Here is a 17,904-nt window from a genome sequence, read left to right as displayed (position 1 = left end):
CCCTCAGAGGCTTCTAGAGAGCTGTGCCACAGCCCGAGTGGACGCAGGAGTGAAGGAGGAGTGGAAGACAGAGTGGCGGACGATGTGGGGTGTGAATGGTGGAGTCTGGAGTCAGGATTCAGGCCGGTAAGTGACTTTCCTGCAAGGCCTCAGGTCAAAAGTCACATAGTGTTTGCTGACCTTTCTAGGTCATAACTTAAATCCCCTCCAAAACACAGTAACAACCCAACCCACTCAGTCACACCTTGACCCAAGGCCTGGTAGTGGCATTTTAATGGCTTTTGTTGGCGGCAGGGGTGGGGGGGAGGCCGGCGGCGCAGTCGGCCTGCTGCCAGCGTGACTAGCCATGCTCTTCCCACTGGACCGAAGCCAGGAAGGTACGGATTTCCATGGGCTGTAGCGTGATGGCGGCGGGGTCCAGCCCAGAGGTAAAGGGCATGGGGATGGGGCCTGGGGAGGGGCAAGGGAGGCGTCAGGGCCACAGACTTCCTCTGTCTCACCCCCTCCTCCTGCTCCCTCCCGGGGCCTTATTCCGAAACTGGTTTTTAAACTGCCTCCCAGGCCCTGAATACCATCCTCGGATCCGTCTGGTGCCTGGGCATCTCCGCCACACCCTCCAGCCCTATTCTAAAGACCACCATGCCAACCCCACGGGTGACAGGCACACCCCTCTCCCCAGAACTAGATGCCCATGGAATTGCATCTCAGACCCTCAAGACCCACTTCAAGTTTGCTTGGACCCACTTAAAACCCTTAACTGCTAACCTGGATCTGAACACACTGCCCCAGACTCTAGATCTCTCTACACCTGGGTCCTGGCCAACATTCCCGCACATCCCATCGGCCCCCAGCTCCCAGCCCCCGGGCAGGCCCGCACCGGTGTCTGGTGTCCACTTGAGCCTGGAGGCGCTGGCCCGGGGCTGGTTGGCCACCAGCGTGGTCTCCTGCAGGTAGGTGATGGTGAAGGCGGAGAATAGGTCCTGCGGGCAGTGGGTATGGACAGGGCTGAGTAGAGACCGGGGGGGGGGGGCCTCCCCGTCCCCCGGTCCCCGTCCCCCATCTCCCTCCTTTCTTTGCCTGGGTCTTGTCTCCTTCCCACCTCCACCCTCCTCACCCTCAAATCCAAGGTCACCGGGGAGCTCAGGTTGCCAGAGTCCTCCCCTACAGCGAACTGGTGCTCCAAACGCAGCAGCAGCGTTTTCTGGTCCCAGCGGGCCAGCGTGAGCAGGTGTACGGAGGGAGGCAGCTCCCGGCGCAGCCCTGAGAACTGTGGAAAAGGGGTGGGGCTAAGGCGGCGCTGCTAGGGGGCGGGGCTCTGACGCAGGGGGCGTGGTTTAGTCGGGGGAGGGAGATGATCCCCTAGAAAGAGACCCAGGAACAGGGTGGTTCCAGGCTGGGGGCGGGCCCGAGCCCCAGAAGGGGCAGAACTGATCAGACCTCAGATCCACAGGGATGGGGGGTGGGGCTGTAGGCGGGGCTGGACCAAGCATGGAGGGGGGGAGGAGGGGGGGAGCTGGCAGGGGAGAGGGCGGAGGAGGCTGTGTCTGCACCCAGGCGTGGCAGATGCGACTGAACAGGCTGGGGGCTGAGCTGAGGGGGCGGGACTAGCTTACGGCCTCCCCAGGACGAGTTAGGCGGGTCTCAGCCCACCTGCTAAGGACGGGAAAACCCACGGCGGCCCAGTGCCTCACCTGCTTCCGCGGGGCGACTTTCACATGGTAGGGGACGCCGCCGCCCGACGACAGCACCACCTGCGGGGCCAGGACCTCCTTCTCTGCCTCCAGCCGGTGCCCGGTGGCCGCGGTCTGGACCTTGTCCAGCAGCACGAGGTGGCGCCCTCGCACCCACCGCCCCAACCCGTCCTCCAGCAGCGCCTCCGCTACTCCACGTCCGTCATCCTTCAGGAGCCTTCGGTGCACCTGCAGGGAGGCCCCAGGACAGGGTGAGGGCTCCCTCTGGCCAGTTTCTGGCCCAGGGCTTGTGGAAATTTCAAGAGAAACCGAAGAGTGGCAAGAACAGATGCGGAGAAAGGTGTGGTAGAGGGCCGCCACAGAAGCTGGGAATCCACCTAGCAGGGGACTTAGGACAGAGGGCGGTTAGGCTCTAACGGGACACGGCGGGCCAGTCGGGGCCTGGAGGAGGAGGAGGTGGGGGGCGGGGCAGGGACTGGACAAAAGCGAGGCCTAAGCTTTTCACGTAGGAACTGAGGTTTCGGCCCAGCGGGGTACGCCTAGCAGAGATCGGGGACAGAAACAGGCTGGTCCCCACTCACCATGAGCTCCACAGAGCCATCCCTCAGGCTGCTGCCCCCCTGGGAGCGGTCAGTCAGCACGGTCAGCTGCGTGTTGCTGTCCTGGGGGGGGGGAAGGGAGGGAGTGAGGGGCCCCACAGCCAGGCAGCCACGCCCCCCAGGCAGGCCCCGCCCCGCAGGGGATGGTGGAGCCCACCAAGGGCAGCTGGGAGTTGCTAAGAGTGAGGGGTGACCCCCACCCTGCGGAGGGGTGCTGAGATGCGGGGAGCAGGATGGGGGGGGTACCCTGATGTAAATGCGGCTGTTGACTGGATAGTAGTTTCCCGCCACCGCCTCGGTCTGGTTCAGCTTCCAGGTGGGCCGATAATCCCGCCTGGAGAGACCGAGGGGTTTGGTCAGGCCTGGGGTCCAGCTCCCCTGCGCCGGCTTATCCATTCCTCGCTCCCCCTTCATCCCCTCCCACCCCCCACGCGCAGCGGATCAGCAGATGCCCCCGCAGGCCCCCCTTGGCTGCCCCCCAGTCACCCCGACCTTCTCTCCAGGACCTCCCGGCCATTGCTGTCTGTGTAAAAGAGTCCTTTCGTCTCCAGCGCCGTGTCAAAGCGACTGATGATCTCCTTCCCCCAGCCGTCACTACCCCGATGGGATGGCAAGACTGTGAGCTCCCCATGCCACTCTGCCCTTGCCCCCTGCCCCCCAGCCCCAGCGGGTGCCACTCACCCCACAGGTATTGGTCCCACTGTCCATTCGAGCTCCAGATGCCGCTGACCTCGGTACAAGCGAACCACTTGGGAGCACCAGGCTGAGAAGTTCTGGTGAATCTCCTGCACCAAGGGGGTCTGCGGGCATGTTGGGGGGGGGGGGTCTAAGCATGCACCTGAGCGCAGGGCCCTACAGATACCCACCCGTGCCGTAAACCCCGCCAATAGCATGGGCACCTCCCCCACCTGCCTAGGTGTGATGCCCCCGCTTCCTCCATCAGATGTTACCACATCGTCCTGGGGCGTGGCAGTAGGGTCGCTGCCGGCCGTTACCCCGTCTTCCCTCCTTAGAACAGGATTCTAGTTTGGCAAGTGGCTACCCGGACTAAAGACTATATTGTCCAGTCTTCCCTGACGCCACCAGCAGCTGTGTGAGCATGGCTTGCTCCGTGGAAAATGACCAAAGTGGTGTAAACACCATTCCTTGCCTCTTTCGCTCTCCCACTGGCTCAAATACAGATATGATGGCTGGAGCTTGAGTAGCCATCTTGGGCCATGAGGTAAAAGCAGAATGTTGAGGAAAGTAGAGCAATGAGATAGAAGAGGTCTGGATGGGGGCACCTGGGTGGCTCAGTTAAGCGTCCAACTTTGGCTCAGGTTATGATCTCACAGCCTGTGGGTTCGAGGCCCGCGTCGGGCTCTGTGCTGACGGCTCAGAGCCTGGAGCCTGCTTCGGATTCTTTGGCTCCCTCGCTCTCTGCCCCTCCCCCGCTCGCCCTCTGTCTCTCTCAAAAATAAACATTAAAAAAAAAAAAAAAAGTCTGGATGACGGTGAAATAACCCCACGCGCCCTGGATGGCCCAGCCAGACTTTGTTAGATGGAAAGAAAGTCTGACACGTTTTAGGCACCATTCATTTTGGCAACAGTTACTACAGACAACACTGTCCTAACACAGTGACCCAGGAATGCAGAACATTCACCTCAAGGGGAAGTGCGACAAATGTGAATCTTGCCATTACCTGTGCCATCCCTGCCCCAAGAGGAGATGTTAACAAGAGGCCCCAGAAGGGTGAGCCCTGAAAGCAGCCAGATGCACCCTCCGCTATCCATCCCAGGTGACAAGCCCCACGCCCTATCCAAGCGTGAACTCTCAAATATCCACCTCAGCGCTAATCCTCGGTGAACCCTTCACGCAGCTCTACCTGGTCCTCCCCATTCACGGGCCAAGTGAATCCACCCCACCTCCGGCTTCAAAAGCTAACTTATAATCCTGACACCCAGAGCAGAGGTGAAAGGCTTTGCTCTTGCTTCTTGCTTCCAAGGCAGGACTGTCCACTCAACCAGCCATGCATATCAGCCCTGTGGGAAGATCCTCAAGCACCCCCCTCAGGTCTTAGCCGTCTTTGGATATGATGGAGGTGTAAATCCTACACCCAGCTCCACACCCGCCCAAACATAGCTCACCGCCCCCCCCAGGCCCCACACCTCCCCCACACCCGCTCATCATCCCTGGTCACTGACCTTCACCACTCGCGTTTGAGCCCAGTGGCTCACCATCCATGGTTCCTGTTGGTTGGGCCTGAAGATGTAGGCACCCGAGACCTGGGCACTTTGGTTGTTGCCTGTGCTGGCGTTGTACCTGGGAACGGGGCAGGGGAGAGTCAGGAAAGTGGGCTCAGCTCTACTTACACCCTCTCCCTGGCCTGGTGGTCCCCGCCCCTCACCAGTAGAAGGCTTGGCGAACAGGTAGCACGAGATTCTGGTCCAAGTTCTCCATCTCCACCAAGAGCCCTGTGTCAGGGTCAAACCTAGCGCGGATGTGCTGGATAGAAAAGGCAGACAGACGTTAATGACCATCATTTCAGCCAAGGGCAGCTTCACCCTCCTGGGGCTCAGGAGAACATCAGGAGGTACCCTCCCCTCCTCTCTCTATGTCCTCACCTGGCCCTGTTAACAACTCCTAACAGATCTACCTTCTACCTTCTCCTCAATTGGACCACTTCTTACCATTTCCATGGCCTTTTGAGATGAATACAGCTGATCCCTTCCAGGCTCGCCCCCCAGTCAGTTCGCCATGCAGCCGCCAGAGGGCGCCAGTGACACCCCAAGTACCATCCTAGCCAGTCCACCAGGGCCCAGGGCTGACTTGTGCACTTGACAGAGTGAGTAATCATAGTGCCAGGACCCAGGAGACTTTTAGGGGCCAACGGAAATGTGTAAATTTTAATTTCTCTTGGAATCAGAAGAAAACTTAAATGTAATAATAGTATGTTATAATGAAGACTACCCGGGTAATATTTATCTTTTATACCCACCTGGTCATGAAATATAATTTTTAACTTTTTTTTTTATGGAAAAAGAGACCCACAAAGGCAAAAGTGCTGGGGCCCATGACAATCTTAATGGAGCCCTGACCCTCACGTGGCTCCTTCGAAGTAAAAGCCGAAGTCTCCCCCTTGGCCCTCCAGTACTGCATAGTCTGACCTGTCACCCAACACCCGCCCCTCCATCCACAGTGGGTTCCTTGAATACTCGCCACCCTCCTGGCGGAGGGCTTTTGTCCCTGCTGCTCCCTGCTGCCTGGATCCCTCTCTCTGCGCCCCCCGCCCCCCAACTCCCAGTGGCCATCTGGCTCCCTCCCTCAAGTCTCTGACTTGCCTTATTTAATTTGCAAACCCCTACCACCGTCAGCTCCTTCATATCTGTCAAGTCACACGGGATGACACTGGGTCTGCACAGCAGTCCCAGGAAAGGGCACTGAGGCTCCAAGGGAAGTGGTCACTCACTGGAGGACACGTAACGGGGGACTGGTAACCACACCGTGAACCCAAGACCCCCCGATCCAGACCCCACGCAGCTCGCCATGATCCCTCAGGTTTGTCACAGCGACAGGGAAGGGGATCTGGCCAGACTCTCACCTCATTTTGGATGGCCAAGTCACGGGACCAGGTCCGCGGGGATCTGGGCTGGGGTTTGTGGGCATGGGGGCGCTGGCCAGGTGCCTGGCTTACTGAGTAGATGCTGAAGCCCAGGGCAGGCAGTGAGGCTGGGAAAAGCAATTCCTGACCGTCTGAGCTAGGAAGTATCACCACCTCGGGTAAAGGAAGAGGGAAACAGAGTCAAGAGACTGTGAATAACATACTGAGCTGTACATAAAGGGACGGGTCAAACTCCAGCAGGGGAATACGTCCCCAGATGGGTGAAGAAATTTAAGTGTTGGTCAGGGAGGATGGGGTGTCAGAAATTCTGAGTTAGAGATTGCAGAGAAGATTCATAGAGTGGGGAGAATGAATTGCTTGGTGGGGGGGGAGAGGGGAAGTGAGGGAGAAAGTGGGGAAAGAGATCCTTGAAGCAAGGGAATGAAGGAAAGGCAGATTCTTGGGGGAGGAAGAGATTCTTAGGAAGAGGCCTTCCAGGATGAAGACAGTAACAATTAAACAAAAATAAAAAATAAAATCCGGGGCTCCTGACTAGCTCAGTCAGTAGAGGATGCGACTCAAGTCTCAGGGTTGTAAATTCGAGACCCACAGTGGACGTAGATTACTTAACAAAATAAAATCCTGGGGTGCCTTGGGTGACTCAGTCAGCTAAGCATCGGACTCTTGATCTCAGCTCAGGTCTTGACCTCAAAGTCATGAGTTCAAGCCCCGCATTGGGCTCCATGCTGGTGTGTGGAAACTACTTTAAAAAAAATCCTTATATGTTAACTAAAATTTCAATAAAATTTTGAAAAGGATAAAATCCTTTTAAAAAGTCATGAGGAGACATTAAAAAGTGGGAAGCTTGCTCCGGAGGCAGGGCAGGGGGGTTGGTAGGGGGATAGATGTTGCCAGGGGGGAATGATGTCAAACGATGGAGGGGGAAGATAGTCACAGAAAAAGTGCCAGGCACAAGGTAATGATGGAGGGGAAGACATTCATGAAAACGAGTTACCCAAGAGAAGGAGGTGTCCATGGGAGGGGTGTCCATGAATGGAGATAATTAGATGGTGGGGGAAGGGTAGAAACGCCCAGGGGGAGGTGTCCAAGGCAGGAGGTAAACTGGGGGTGGTACTCATTGGAGGAATATTCATTGAATGGGCTCACATCGCTGGGCACAACTGTGCCATTTGGGTCCCTCACGACGAAACCGTGCTCGCTGACTGGCAGCCGCACCATCCAATCCATTTTCCGCCCCAAGGGGTTATAAATGATCACCTGGAACTGGTGCGGGAGGGTCAGAATGAGCAAGGGTTACAGCGGGCCTTCTTGAAACCCGCCCCCTGTGCGCGGCAACTTTCTTGGCTGATCCAAGTCCCCACGGGGTACTTGCGTCTCCGTCCCACCCCAGTTTCACTGTGCCCTACGCGATGGTGCCACAGATCGATCCTCCAACGGAACAATTTCGCAACCCGCGGGTCCCTCCAGAGACCCTCTGAGCCCCACCTCCTCCGGGCCCCGCCCCGCTGTCCTCAGGTTCGTGCTCCATCTCCCCCACGGGACCTGGCTCCCGCCCCCGCCCCTCCGGCGGGAGCCCAGCTCACGTTCTTCGCGGTCTGGCTGAGCGGACAGACGCTGATGTTGAGGTTTCGGCAGTACGTGAAGTTCTCCTTGAAGCCGCTGAGCCGCGCCAGCGCATTGCTCAGGAGAACCTGGGCGGAGGGGTGGGGGGGGAGGGAGAGTGAAGGTGTGGGTCGGCCCTAGACGCCCACTCAGGTCTCCTCCCCATCCCTTCCCGGGCCCCGCCCCCTGCATGCCCCGCCCACCCATCGTAGGCCCCGCCCATGAGCGCTAACGGGCTCCGCCCCCTTCCTGCCTCGGCCTGTCTTGTCCCAGGCCCCACCCCTACCAGCCCGGCTAGACACCACTTTGACCACACCTCTTACAGTCTCCGCCCCTCCACCCTAAGCCCGCCTTTTCCTGTCCCCGCCCCCTCCCAGGGCCCACCCCGCGCACCTCGCAGGGGTCCCAGCCTGCAGCGAGCTGGCGCGCGTAGTCATCGGCCACGTGCTGCTTGGAGGTGCCGCTGACCGCGTCGTGGTGCTGAAGCACGGCCATCGCTTCATCTGCAAGGAGATGGGGAAGCGCGTGGGGTGTCTGCAGGACTCCCGACCCCAAGGAGACGGGAAAGGTCACGGGTGGAAGGGCAGGGTTCTTAGGAGCTTTATGAAGGGAATCGAGGGGGCGCCCGAGGGTCTGGGCTCCAGCTTCAGACATGCTCTCGTCCCTTCATCAGCCCGACACCTACTGAGGGGGGCACTGTCTCCCGAGCCGTAGGGTCCCACGTTGGCCGCCGGACCCGCCAGCGCCTCCAGCTGGTTGCACACCTAGGGGGCAGAGAGGGTGTGTTGGGGCCGCGGGCCTGTCGGGAGCCCCGGGCGCCCCCTTGAGCCCAGCACCCGCTCACCTGCAGGAAGTTGTAGCTGAGGCGCTCGTAGCGTTTGAGGGCCGGCCGGCTGGAAAAGTAGCCAGTCCAGAACTGGTGGGGGCCGTCGGCGTAAGGAAAGAAGTCATCCCTTTTTATGGACCTGCAGCGGCAGAGGCATTGAAGGCAGGGTCAGGACCCGAAGGGCATGCCAGCAACCCCCACCCAAGCCCCCCTTCCGCCCCCCTAAATACCAGGTGAGGTTGGCCTTGTTCAGCTCCCAGAGGTAGCAGGCGGGTGTGGAATAGAGAACGTTGACGCGGCTCCCGTTGGTCTGTTGCTGCGGGGAGGTATCCGTGTGAGCCCTCGGGAGTCCGCACCTTCCCAGGGGGCCCCCAGTTGTGCACGGACATCCCCACACACGCGTGCACGCAGTCACGCATGTGGCAGGTTCAGATTCTCTTAACACGCAGTTTGAGTGCAAAACAGTGGCCACGTGTGAAAGTGAATTCTGCCTGAAGCTAAATATTCCCAGCATGGAAAGAATTTCACAGATGCAAGAATAAACCTGACATTTGTGCTGAGGTTGTTTTAAAAATTCCTGTTGTAGGGACGCCTGGGTGGCTCAGTTGGTTAAGCGTCCGACTTCAGCTCGGATCATGATCCCCTGGTCCCTAGGTTCGAGCCCCCCTCTGTGCTGACAGCTCGGAGCCTGGAGCCTGTTTCAGATTTTGTGTCTCCCTCTCTCTCTGCCCCTCCCCTGCTCGTGCTCTGTCTCTGTCTGTCTCAAAAATAAATAAACATTAAAACATTTTTTTAAATAATTCCCGTTGTATTATTTTTTAATGTTTATTTAAGAATTTCTTTTCAATGTTTTATTTATTTCTGAGCGAGCGAGAGACAGCGTGAGCAGGGGAGGGTCAGAGAGAGAGGGAGACACAGAATCTAAAGCAGTCTCCAGGCTCTGAGCTGTCAGCACAGAGCCCAACGCGGGGCTCAAACCCACAAACTGTGAGATCATGACCTGAGCCGAAGTTGGATGCCTAACTGACTGGGCCACCCAGGCGCCCCTTTTAATGTTTATTTTTGAGAGAAAGGGAGATTCTCCGCAAGCGGGGAAGCGGGAGAGAGAGAGAGAGAGAGAGAGAGAGAGAGAGAGAGGGAATCTGAAACAGGCTCCAGGCTCCGAGCTGTCAGCACAGAGCCGGACGCAGGGCTCAAACTCACAAATCACAAGATCATGACCTGAGCCGAAGTTGGACGCTTAACCGGCTGAGCCACCTGGCCGCCCCTCCAATTTTATTATTTAAAATGTTTGTGGGGGCGCCTGGGTGGCTTAGTCGGTTAAGCGTCCGACTTTCGCTTAGGTCATGATCTCGCGGTTCATGGGTTCGAGCCCCGCGTCGGGCTCTGTGCTGACTGCCAGCTCAGAACCTGGAGCCTGTTTCAGAGTCTATGACTCCCTCTTTCTCTGACCCTCCCCTGCTCACGCTGTCTCTCTCTCCTAGAAATAAATAAAAATCATTAAAAAATAAAATAAAATAAAATGTTTGTGGACAAATGAAGTGTGATATTATAGGGCAGAAGTAATCTCGCAGCACTGGCAGGTTATCACTAACTGACACCATTGTTAAAGTGAAAGGACTCACGCTTTCAGCTGAGGGAGGTGAGGGATCAAGGGGGTCTCCGTGAACAAGATGTTTGTTCTGCTTGTGTGGCGAACCCAGTGCCTGGTGCACAGCAGGGGCTCACTAAACACTTGAGTGAATGACGGGAAGTGAGCGGCACCCCATGCCTTTAGGTGCACGCACATGTCTACATCTGCACACACGGTTACACACGCACACACAGTATTCACTCAGCAAGCAATCACTTGATTCTTCAATATGCTCAGAATCTCAGACACAGCCTAAGAAGCAGAGGCCAGCCCCATTCTCATGGGATTCACAGCCAGGCAGGGGAGAGATCTTGTGAGGACAGTCAGGTGGCATCACAGGCATCTGTGGGAACTGCGTGTACACAGAGGAAAGGGCAAGAACTCCACCTGGAGTCTGGTGAAGGCTTCCTGGAGGAGGAGACATCGCAGCTTGCGTATTAAAGAAGCAGAAGGTTGGGGCATCTGGGTGGCTCAGTCCGTTGAGCGTCCGACTTGGCCTTGGGTCATGATCTCACAGTTTGGGAGTTCGAGCCCCACACTGGTCTCACTGCTGTCAGTGCAGAGCCCGCTTCAGAGCCTCTGTCCCCCTCTGTCTGCCTGCCCCGCCCATGCTTGCCCTCTCTCAGAAAAAAAAAAAAACAACACTGAATAAACTCATTAATAAACCCTAACAGCCTTATCACGTGGGAGCCACCCATGGTGCCCATTTTCTTTTTTTTTTTTTTTTTAATATTTTTATTTATTTCTAGGAGAGAGAGAGGGAGACAGCATGAGCAGGGGAGGGTCAGAGAGAGAGGGAGATACAGACTCCGAAATAGGCTCCAGGCTCTGAGCTTGCAGTCAGCACAGAGCCCGACGCGGGGCTCGAACCCACGAACCGCGAGATCATGACCTAAGCGAAAGTCGGACGCTTAACCGACTAAGCCACCCAGGCGCCCCAGTGGTGCCCATTTTCTAGAGAAGAAAACTAAGGCAGAGTGCCTAGGAACTTTCTCAAGGTCACCGAGCCAATAAGCAGCAAGCTACAGATTTGAAGGAAGGGACTCTATTTCCAGTAGAATGTGGCGTGGGCAGAGGAGCAGAGAGTGGCAGGAGGAAAACCAGTGACAGCCCAGGAACATGATATTTACAGGAGAAAGCGATCAAGGCGTCCAGGGCCCCGCAGGATCGTGGGGAGGATGGAGAAACGTCTGTTGGAAGGCCCCTGGGGGTGCTCCTGCGTGCTTTTGGTGAAACAGCAGTGAGTGGAGGGTGAGGGCGTGGAGACTACCAGCAGACAAGTCTGGGGATGGAACTGACAGGGACATTTCTTTCTTTTAATGTTTATTTATTTATTTTGAGAGAGTGAGCAGGGAATTTATTTATTTGAGAGAGAGAGAGAATCCCAAGCAGGTTCCGCACCGTCAGCACAGAGCCTGACTCGGCATTCGAACCCACGAACCATGAGATCACGACCTGAACCGAAATCAAGAGTCAGATGCTTAACTGACCGAGCCACCCAGGCGCCTCAGGAAGGGCCCTGAAGATGGGAAAGACCCAAAGATGTCTGAGCCCTGATTCCCAGAACCTGGGAATCATCTCATTCTCATTTATCTCGGGCTTTAAAAATAGAAGAGGGAGGTGGGAGTGAGAGTAAGAAAGAGAAGTGATTACAGCCGCAGGGCCAGAGAGCTTGCAGGGTGGGGAGGCCATGATCCAAAGAACGTGGCTGGCCTCTAGAAGCCGGACAAGGCAAGGAAACGTCCCCAAGAGCTTCCAGAAGGAGCCCAGCCCTGCTGACGTCTTGATTTTTTTTTTTAATTTTTATTTATTTCTAGGAGAGAGATAGACAGCGTGAACAGGGGAGGGACAGAGAGAGAGGGAGACACAGACTCTGAAACAGGCTCCAGGCTCTGAGCGGGCAGTCAGCACAGAGCCCGACGCGGGGCTCGAACCCACGAACCGCGAGATCATGACCTAAGCGAAAGTCGGACGCTTAACCGACTAAGCCACCCAGGCGCCCCAGTGGTGCCCATTTTCTAGAGAAGAAAACTAAGGCAGAGTGCCTAGGAACTTTCTCAAGGTCACCGAGCCAATAAGCAGCAAGCTACAGATTTGAAGGAAGGGACTCTATTTCCAGTAGAATGTGGCGTGGGCAGAGGAGCAGAGAGTGGCAGGAGGAAAACCAGTGACAGCCCAGGAACATGATATTTACAGGAGAAAGCGATCAAGGCGTCCAGGGCCCCGCAGGATCGTGGGGAGGATGGAGAAACGTCTGTTGGAAGGCCCCTGGGGGTGCTCCTGCGTGCTTTTGGTGAAACAGCAGTGAGTGGAGGGTGAGGGCGTGGAGACTACCAGCAGACAAGTCTGGGGATGGAACTGACAGGGACATTTCTTTCTTTTAATGTTTATTTATTTATTTTGAGAGAGTGAGCAGGGAATTTATTTATTTGAGAGAGAGAGAGAATCCCAAGCAGGTTCCGCACCGTCAGCACAGAGCCTGACTCGGCATTCGAACCCACGAACCATGAGATCACGACCTGAACCGAAATCAAGAGTCAGATGCTTAACTGACCGAGCCACCCAGGCGCCTCAGGAAGGGCCCTGAAGATGGGAAAGACCCAAAGATGTCTGAGCCCTGATTCCCAGAACCTGGGAATCATCTCATTCTCATTTATCTCGGGCTTTAAAAATAGAAGAGGGAGGTGGGAGTGAGAGTAAGAAAGAGAAGTGATTACAGCTGCAGGGCCAGAGAGCTTGCAGGGTGGGGAGGCCATGATCCAAAGAACGTGGCTGGCCTCTAGAAGCCGGACAAGGCAAGGAAACGTCCCCAAGAGCTTCCAGAAGGAGCCCAGCCCTGCTGACGTCTTGATTTTTTTTTTTTTAATTTTTATTTATTTCTAGGAGAGAGATAGACAGCGTGAACAGGGGAGGGCCAGAGAGAGAGGGAGACACAGACTCTGAAACAGGCTCCAGGCTCTGAACTGGCAGTCAGCACAGAGCCCGACGCGGGGCTCGAACCCACGAACCGCGAGATCATGACCTAAGCGAAAGTCGGACGCTTAACCGACTAAGCCACTCAGGCACCCCCTGACGTCTTGATTTTAACCCACTGAGAATCGTGTCAGGCTTTCTGACCAACAAAAGCCCAAGATAATATACTTCTGTTGTTTTCAGCTGCTATGTTTGTTGGCAAATTTGTTATAGTAGCGATAGAAAATGGAGATAGGCCCTATGGCTGTGCATGTGAGCCAGAGGGCCAGGGACACAAGCACACGCGTGCACGCGAGATGGGCACACTTACCTTGGCATTGACCAGCTGGATGAGCCTGTCAAGGTTCCTGAACCACATGTTGGCATTCTCGTATTGAAAGTCTGAGCCCATGGTCATTATAGTGTGGTTGGTGCGGTAGTGCTGGCCCTGCGGGTAGAACGGAGGGTTCTCAGGCCGGGGTGTCCTGGACCACCCCCGTGTACGCCTCTGTCTTGGTATACCTGTGGTCAGGAGTGTGGGTGCACACAGAGGAGTGGAGGAAGTGGGACATGTGTGAAAATAGCCACAAGTCCACAAGTCGTTGAGTAATTCTCAGCCCACGACACAGATGAGGGCACTGAGGCACTGGGCCATGCTGTCTCATGACCCTGGTGAGCATCTGGGATGGCAAAGGTCGTCGCAGTCTTTTTTTTTTAATGGGTATTTTTTTTTTTAATTTTTTAAAGTTTTTTTTTATTTATTTCAGAGGGAGAGAGAGAGACAGCGTGAGCAGGGGAGGGTCAGAGAAAGAGGGAGTCACAGACTGAAACAGGCTCCAGGCTCTGAGCTGGCAGTCAGCACAGAGCCCGACGCGCGGCCCGAACCCACGAACCGCGAGATCGTGACCTAAGCGAAAGTCGGACGCTTAACCGACTAAGCCACCCAGGCGCCCCTATGTGTATTTTTTTTGAGAGTAGGGGAGGTGCTGAGAGAGAGGGAGACACAGAATCCGAAGCAGGCTCCAGGCTCTGAGCGGTCAGCACATAGTCTGACGCGGGGCTTGCACTCACGAACCGTGAAATCATGACCTCGGCCAAAGTCGAACACTTACCCGACTCCTGATTTCAGTTCAGGGCATGATCTCATGGTCAGTGAGATTGAGCCTCATATCGGGCTCCATGCTGACGGCTCAGAGCCTGCTTGGGATTCTCTCTCTCCCTCTCTCTCTCTGCCCCCCACCCCCCGGGCTCATGCACACTCCCTCTCTCTCACAAAATAAACTTAAAAAAGAAAAAAGAAATGCATACAAATCTGAAAGAGGAATATGGTGATAGGGAAGGAAGTGTCTCCCTCCTCCGAGGGCTCTAGGGCGGGGTCAGGGAATGCCCAGGTTGTGCAAAGCGCCCAGTGCATCATGAGCCCCAGGCTCACGGTCCCGCAGACTAGGGTTACCTGGGCAGTGGCCACCTGCAGGAAGTAATTGACCAGCTCCTCGGCGTTGTACTCGGGGCTGCGCGGGTCCTCCACAAACGGCTTGTCGGCACACAGCGTGTCCCAGCACAGGTTCTCAGGTGGGTTGTAAATATTGGGGAGCACACCTGCATGCCACACCAGGCTCAGGCGGTGGCCCTGCGCTCCAGACCAGCCCTGGGATCAAAGCCTGCCACGCCCCAGCCGGGAGGGACTTCAGAATTTCCAAGGCCCCGTGTAAAGCGCAAATGCTGGGTCCTTGTTCCTCAATTATTAAGAGTTTCAGGACAGTGACAACAGAGTATAAAAACAAGCCCGGGGCCCCCTGAGCACGGTCCCAGGTCCCATGCCCCTGGGGCCAGCCCTGCCCCGACCCCAACTCCTTACTGGTAAAGAGGTCAGCCACTGGGGGCTTCAGGCTGGCGCTAGCCCGCCAAACCTGCTCCATCTCTAGCTTCTCTTCCCGCACCCTCTTATCTTGATAATCCAGACGCCCGAAGAAGAAGCCATCAAAACCCATCTAGAAGTGAGGAGGGATGAGGAGCGGGATCAGAGGGCAAGAGGAGTAGGTGCCTAGCCCCCCATCACCCACCACGAGCCCCTTCAATGTGAGGGGGGCAGGTCCGAAACCAGAAAGCCTCTAGCTCATTTCGAAGCTTGGGGAAGGGTCGGATCACGCGGCGGGAGAGCTGGGAGGGGCAGGTCCAGCGCTAGAACAGACCTCCACCTTCCCCAGCTCGAAAAGAGGCCTGGCTCAGGGCTTCCCCCTTCTGCAGCCTGGAGGAGTCAGAGCATGGAAAGGGAGCCAGGTAGGTCATGGCAAAGATTATGAAGCCGGTGGAAAGGAGGAGCAGGCCTCCACCTGGCCTGGGGAGGAGCAGCAAACAGGGGTGGGGGCCAGAGCTCCAATGAAGGGCAGGTGTGGGGCCCGGGAGGCGCCAGCTGGAGTGAAGTCAGCCTGGGCCCTCGCAGAGAAGCCGAATGCAGAGCAGAGCAGCCAGGGTTGGGGGGCGGGGGAGGGTAGCAGTAATGGGATTCACGGCTCACCCAAGGGGGCAGGGTCTCAAGGGGCCAGAGGGCTAGGGAACAGGGCCTGGTCGGAGTGAGCTCGCAGGGGAGGGCGGGGCTTGAGTGGCCAAGGGAGGAGTCAGAGCCTTGAATGGGCAGCGCCAGAGAGGTTGGGAAGTCACCTGTGCGAACAGCGAGGCCTGCTCCCGAGAGTGACCAAAGGGATCAATGTGCCAGGCCACACGGGGGCGCCCATCTTTGCCAAACGTGTTTTCCAGGAAGCGTAGTCCGAGTGTCATCTGGTCTATGATGGCCCCATAGTGCGTGGCTGCCTCGTCATTCATCACCCAGCCACCGTTGGCAAACTCCAGGCGCCCTGTGCCAGGAAAGATGGAGTCTGGGTCGATTGTCAGGGTCAGGAATGGGGTCAGGGGTGGCAATGCAGGGGATAAGACCTGCCTGCAAACCCAGGCCTGGAGGGAGAAGAGGGGTCACTCCCAGAGCAGTGTAGCCAGGTAGGGAACAGAGGGCATCCTGCACGGCAGGCTTCCCTGAGGATCCCCTGGAGGTGGGGCTTTGCAGGATGCATAGGAGTTCTACAGAGAAAAGGAAATTCCAAGGAGTTGGAGCCACAGGCACATACAAGCTGCACATGGCATGATAAAATCTCAGAAGCTGGGGTGGCAGAAGCAGAAGCTGAGCTGGGCTTCCTCTTTTCACTTCCTTGGGGCAGGCTCACCCTGGCGCACCAGGTCCCGCACAGCTTCCTGTGTCGCATTTGTCTGCTGGTGCCACCAACGAGAAAAGAAGGCAATCTCAACGTAGATGAATCGGCGGGTGGGCTCCACCAGCAGGGAAGAGATGACTGAGTCTAGGATGTACTGCACACCTGCGTGCTGGACGTCATTATGGACTGTGGACACAGGGGTCAGGCAGTCAGGGATGAATGAGCCAAGGGGGGGACCTTCTTTGACACAGGCGCCCACTTGGCATTGTCCCCACCCTAATGTCCAGGGCCCAGAAAGGATCTGAAGGGCTCAAAGGGGCCATGGGAGTCCCAGGGGTAAGCCCCCCATGCTCTACTCACGGCCATAAAAGTACTGGTCCACTGTCTTGAGCCAGCCCACATCATCATGTGTGTGGGCTACCAGGTGCACATTGAGCATGTCCGGATTCACCACAGGGCATGTCTGCACAGGGACCCCAAATACACACCGCCTGTCAGTTACCCAAGGTTAAGAAGCAAGCTGGGGTAGGGGTTTGGGGGGGTAGGACACAAAATAAGTCTGGATCTAGAGGTGAGTGGCTCAGAGAAATGGGGCTAGGCCCTTCCAGGGAGGACACACGCAGCGCTGGGCACACAGATACAACTCCCCCTGGAGCAACCCCTCAGGGAAGCTCATTCACACGGCGGGAAAATGGTAAGAGCAGTAGCTGATGTTTATTAAGCATTTGCAAATACCAGGCAGGCACCCTGGGGGCTGAGGGCAATATTATCTTATTTTCATATGAGATCACTGTGAATCAGAGTGGTTAAGTGACTTGCCTCAAAACACGCAGCCAGGAAGCCAGGGAGCCAGACTGGAACTCGGGGCGAGCTGACTCCAGAATCCCAGCTCTCGAGCAACGCTCCCCACCCCCCCATACACATATATGCTCAATCACACAGTTAGGTGCATGCAAAGTTCAGGCAAGCCAACCCACGGAAGCAGGGAGGAAGGAACAGAGAGCCCTAGTCTCAGACACACACATCCGGGCCTTTCGATGTCGGAAAGCATGCCCTCAGACCACACTGTCATATTAACAATCGTTCACTGGGCACCCACAGAACACACCCACCCCCAGCACCGGACCCTCCTCTGGGCTCTACTCAAGCTTGTGTACATTTCCGCCCGCCGGCGGCGCTCACCTCATATCCCGCGGCCCGAGCGCCAGGCGCCGCCAGCAGCAGCAGCAAGAGGAAGGAGAGAGGCGCGAGCGGTGGCTGGAGCGCGCGGGAGCTCGTCCCGGGGCCTGCCGCGCCCCGGCCGCCACCGCCAGCGCGGACCCCCGAAGGCCGCGCGTCGGCGCCCATGGCTCCGCAGCCGCCGCAGCAGCCACGGCCCCCGCGGCCGCCTCCGCGGGGAAGGGGGTTCCCCGGCCAGGCAAAGGCGGGGGAAACGCCCCGCCCCCAGGACCCGACCTGGCCAATGGCTGCCGGCGGGGGCGGAGCTAAAGTGCTGCCCCGGCCTGCGCGTCACTGGACTGAGGCCGTACTTCTAGCTACCCCTGGGGACATTAGGAGTGTAGGGAGGCGTTGGGCGTGTCCCGCCCTAGGGTGCTGGTTTGGCCAGAAGAGCCTTTAGTGTCTCGCTGCCTCTGAGTGGCCTCGGAGTGCCCCTTTGTCCCCGTGGATGCATCGGTCTCAGATTTTCCCATGGGTGTAACTGGGCTAGGAGGTGGGAGTGTGTGCACGGGATCCTAGGGTGTCCCATTGACCTTCACGGCTAGGGTCTTGGAGGGACCTCGCTTGGCTAGGAG

The 17,904-nt window shown here is 57.0% G+C and overlaps 1 protein-coding gene across 1 annotated transcript; it reads right to left on the bottom strand.

The window, feature by feature from the left end:
- Nucleotides 1-234: 234 nt before the first annotated feature.
- On the bottom strand, nucleotides 235-17,517 carry MAN2B1 (mannosidase alpha class 2B member 1). Its single transcript, XM_039252243.1, has 24 exons — nucleotides 17,294-17,517; nucleotides 16,472-16,574; nucleotides 16,124-16,297; nucleotides 15,567-15,760; nucleotides 14,764-14,896; nucleotides 14,359-14,504; nucleotides 13,237-13,353; nucleotides 8,551-8,636; nucleotides 8,339-8,459; nucleotides 8,180-8,258; nucleotides 7,888-7,997; nucleotides 7,476-7,583; nucleotides 7,039-7,155; nucleotides 5,872-6,045; nucleotides 4,678-4,775; nucleotides 4,475-4,592; nucleotides 2,972-3,090; nucleotides 2,783-2,884; nucleotides 2,537-2,624; nucleotides 2,273-2,353; nucleotides 1,692-1,919; nucleotides 1,115-1,267; nucleotides 878-980; nucleotides 235-450 (listed from the first exon to the last, which is right to left on the bottom strand). Exons 1-24 carry the CDS (start codon nucleotides 17,456-17,458, stop codon nucleotides 341-343), a joined length of 3,027 nt encoding a protein of 1,008 aa, XP_039108174.1. The 5' UTR covers nucleotides 17,459-17,517; the 3' UTR covers nucleotides 235-340.
- Nucleotides 17,518-17,904: the final 387 nt, after the last annotated feature.

The sequence above is a fragment of the Hyaena hyaena genome, unplaced genomic scaffold (assembly GCF_003009895.1).
Source record: "Hyaena hyaena isolate Hyena2069 unplaced genomic scaffold, ASM300989v1 scaffold_414, whole genome shotgun sequence".
Classification (NCBI taxonomy): domain Eukaryota; kingdom Metazoa; phylum Chordata; class Mammalia; order Carnivora; family Hyaenidae; genus Hyaena; species Hyaena hyaena.
This window is presented reverse-complemented; position numbering and strand designations above follow the sequence as displayed.

Coding starts and splice junctions, on each gene's coding strand:
- MAN2B1 (XM_039252243.1), bottom strand. CDS start 17,458: ATGGGCGCCGACGCGCGGCCTTCGGGGGTCCGCGCTGGCGGTGGCGGC. Junction 8,460..8,550: donor AACAAGGCCAACCTCACCTG/GTATTTAGGGGG, acceptor CTGCCGCTGCAG/GTCCATAAAAAGGGATGACT. Junction 981..1,114: donor CGGTGACCTTGGATTTGAGG/GTGAGGAGGGTG, acceptor CACTGCCCGCAG/GACCTATTCTCCGCCTTCAC.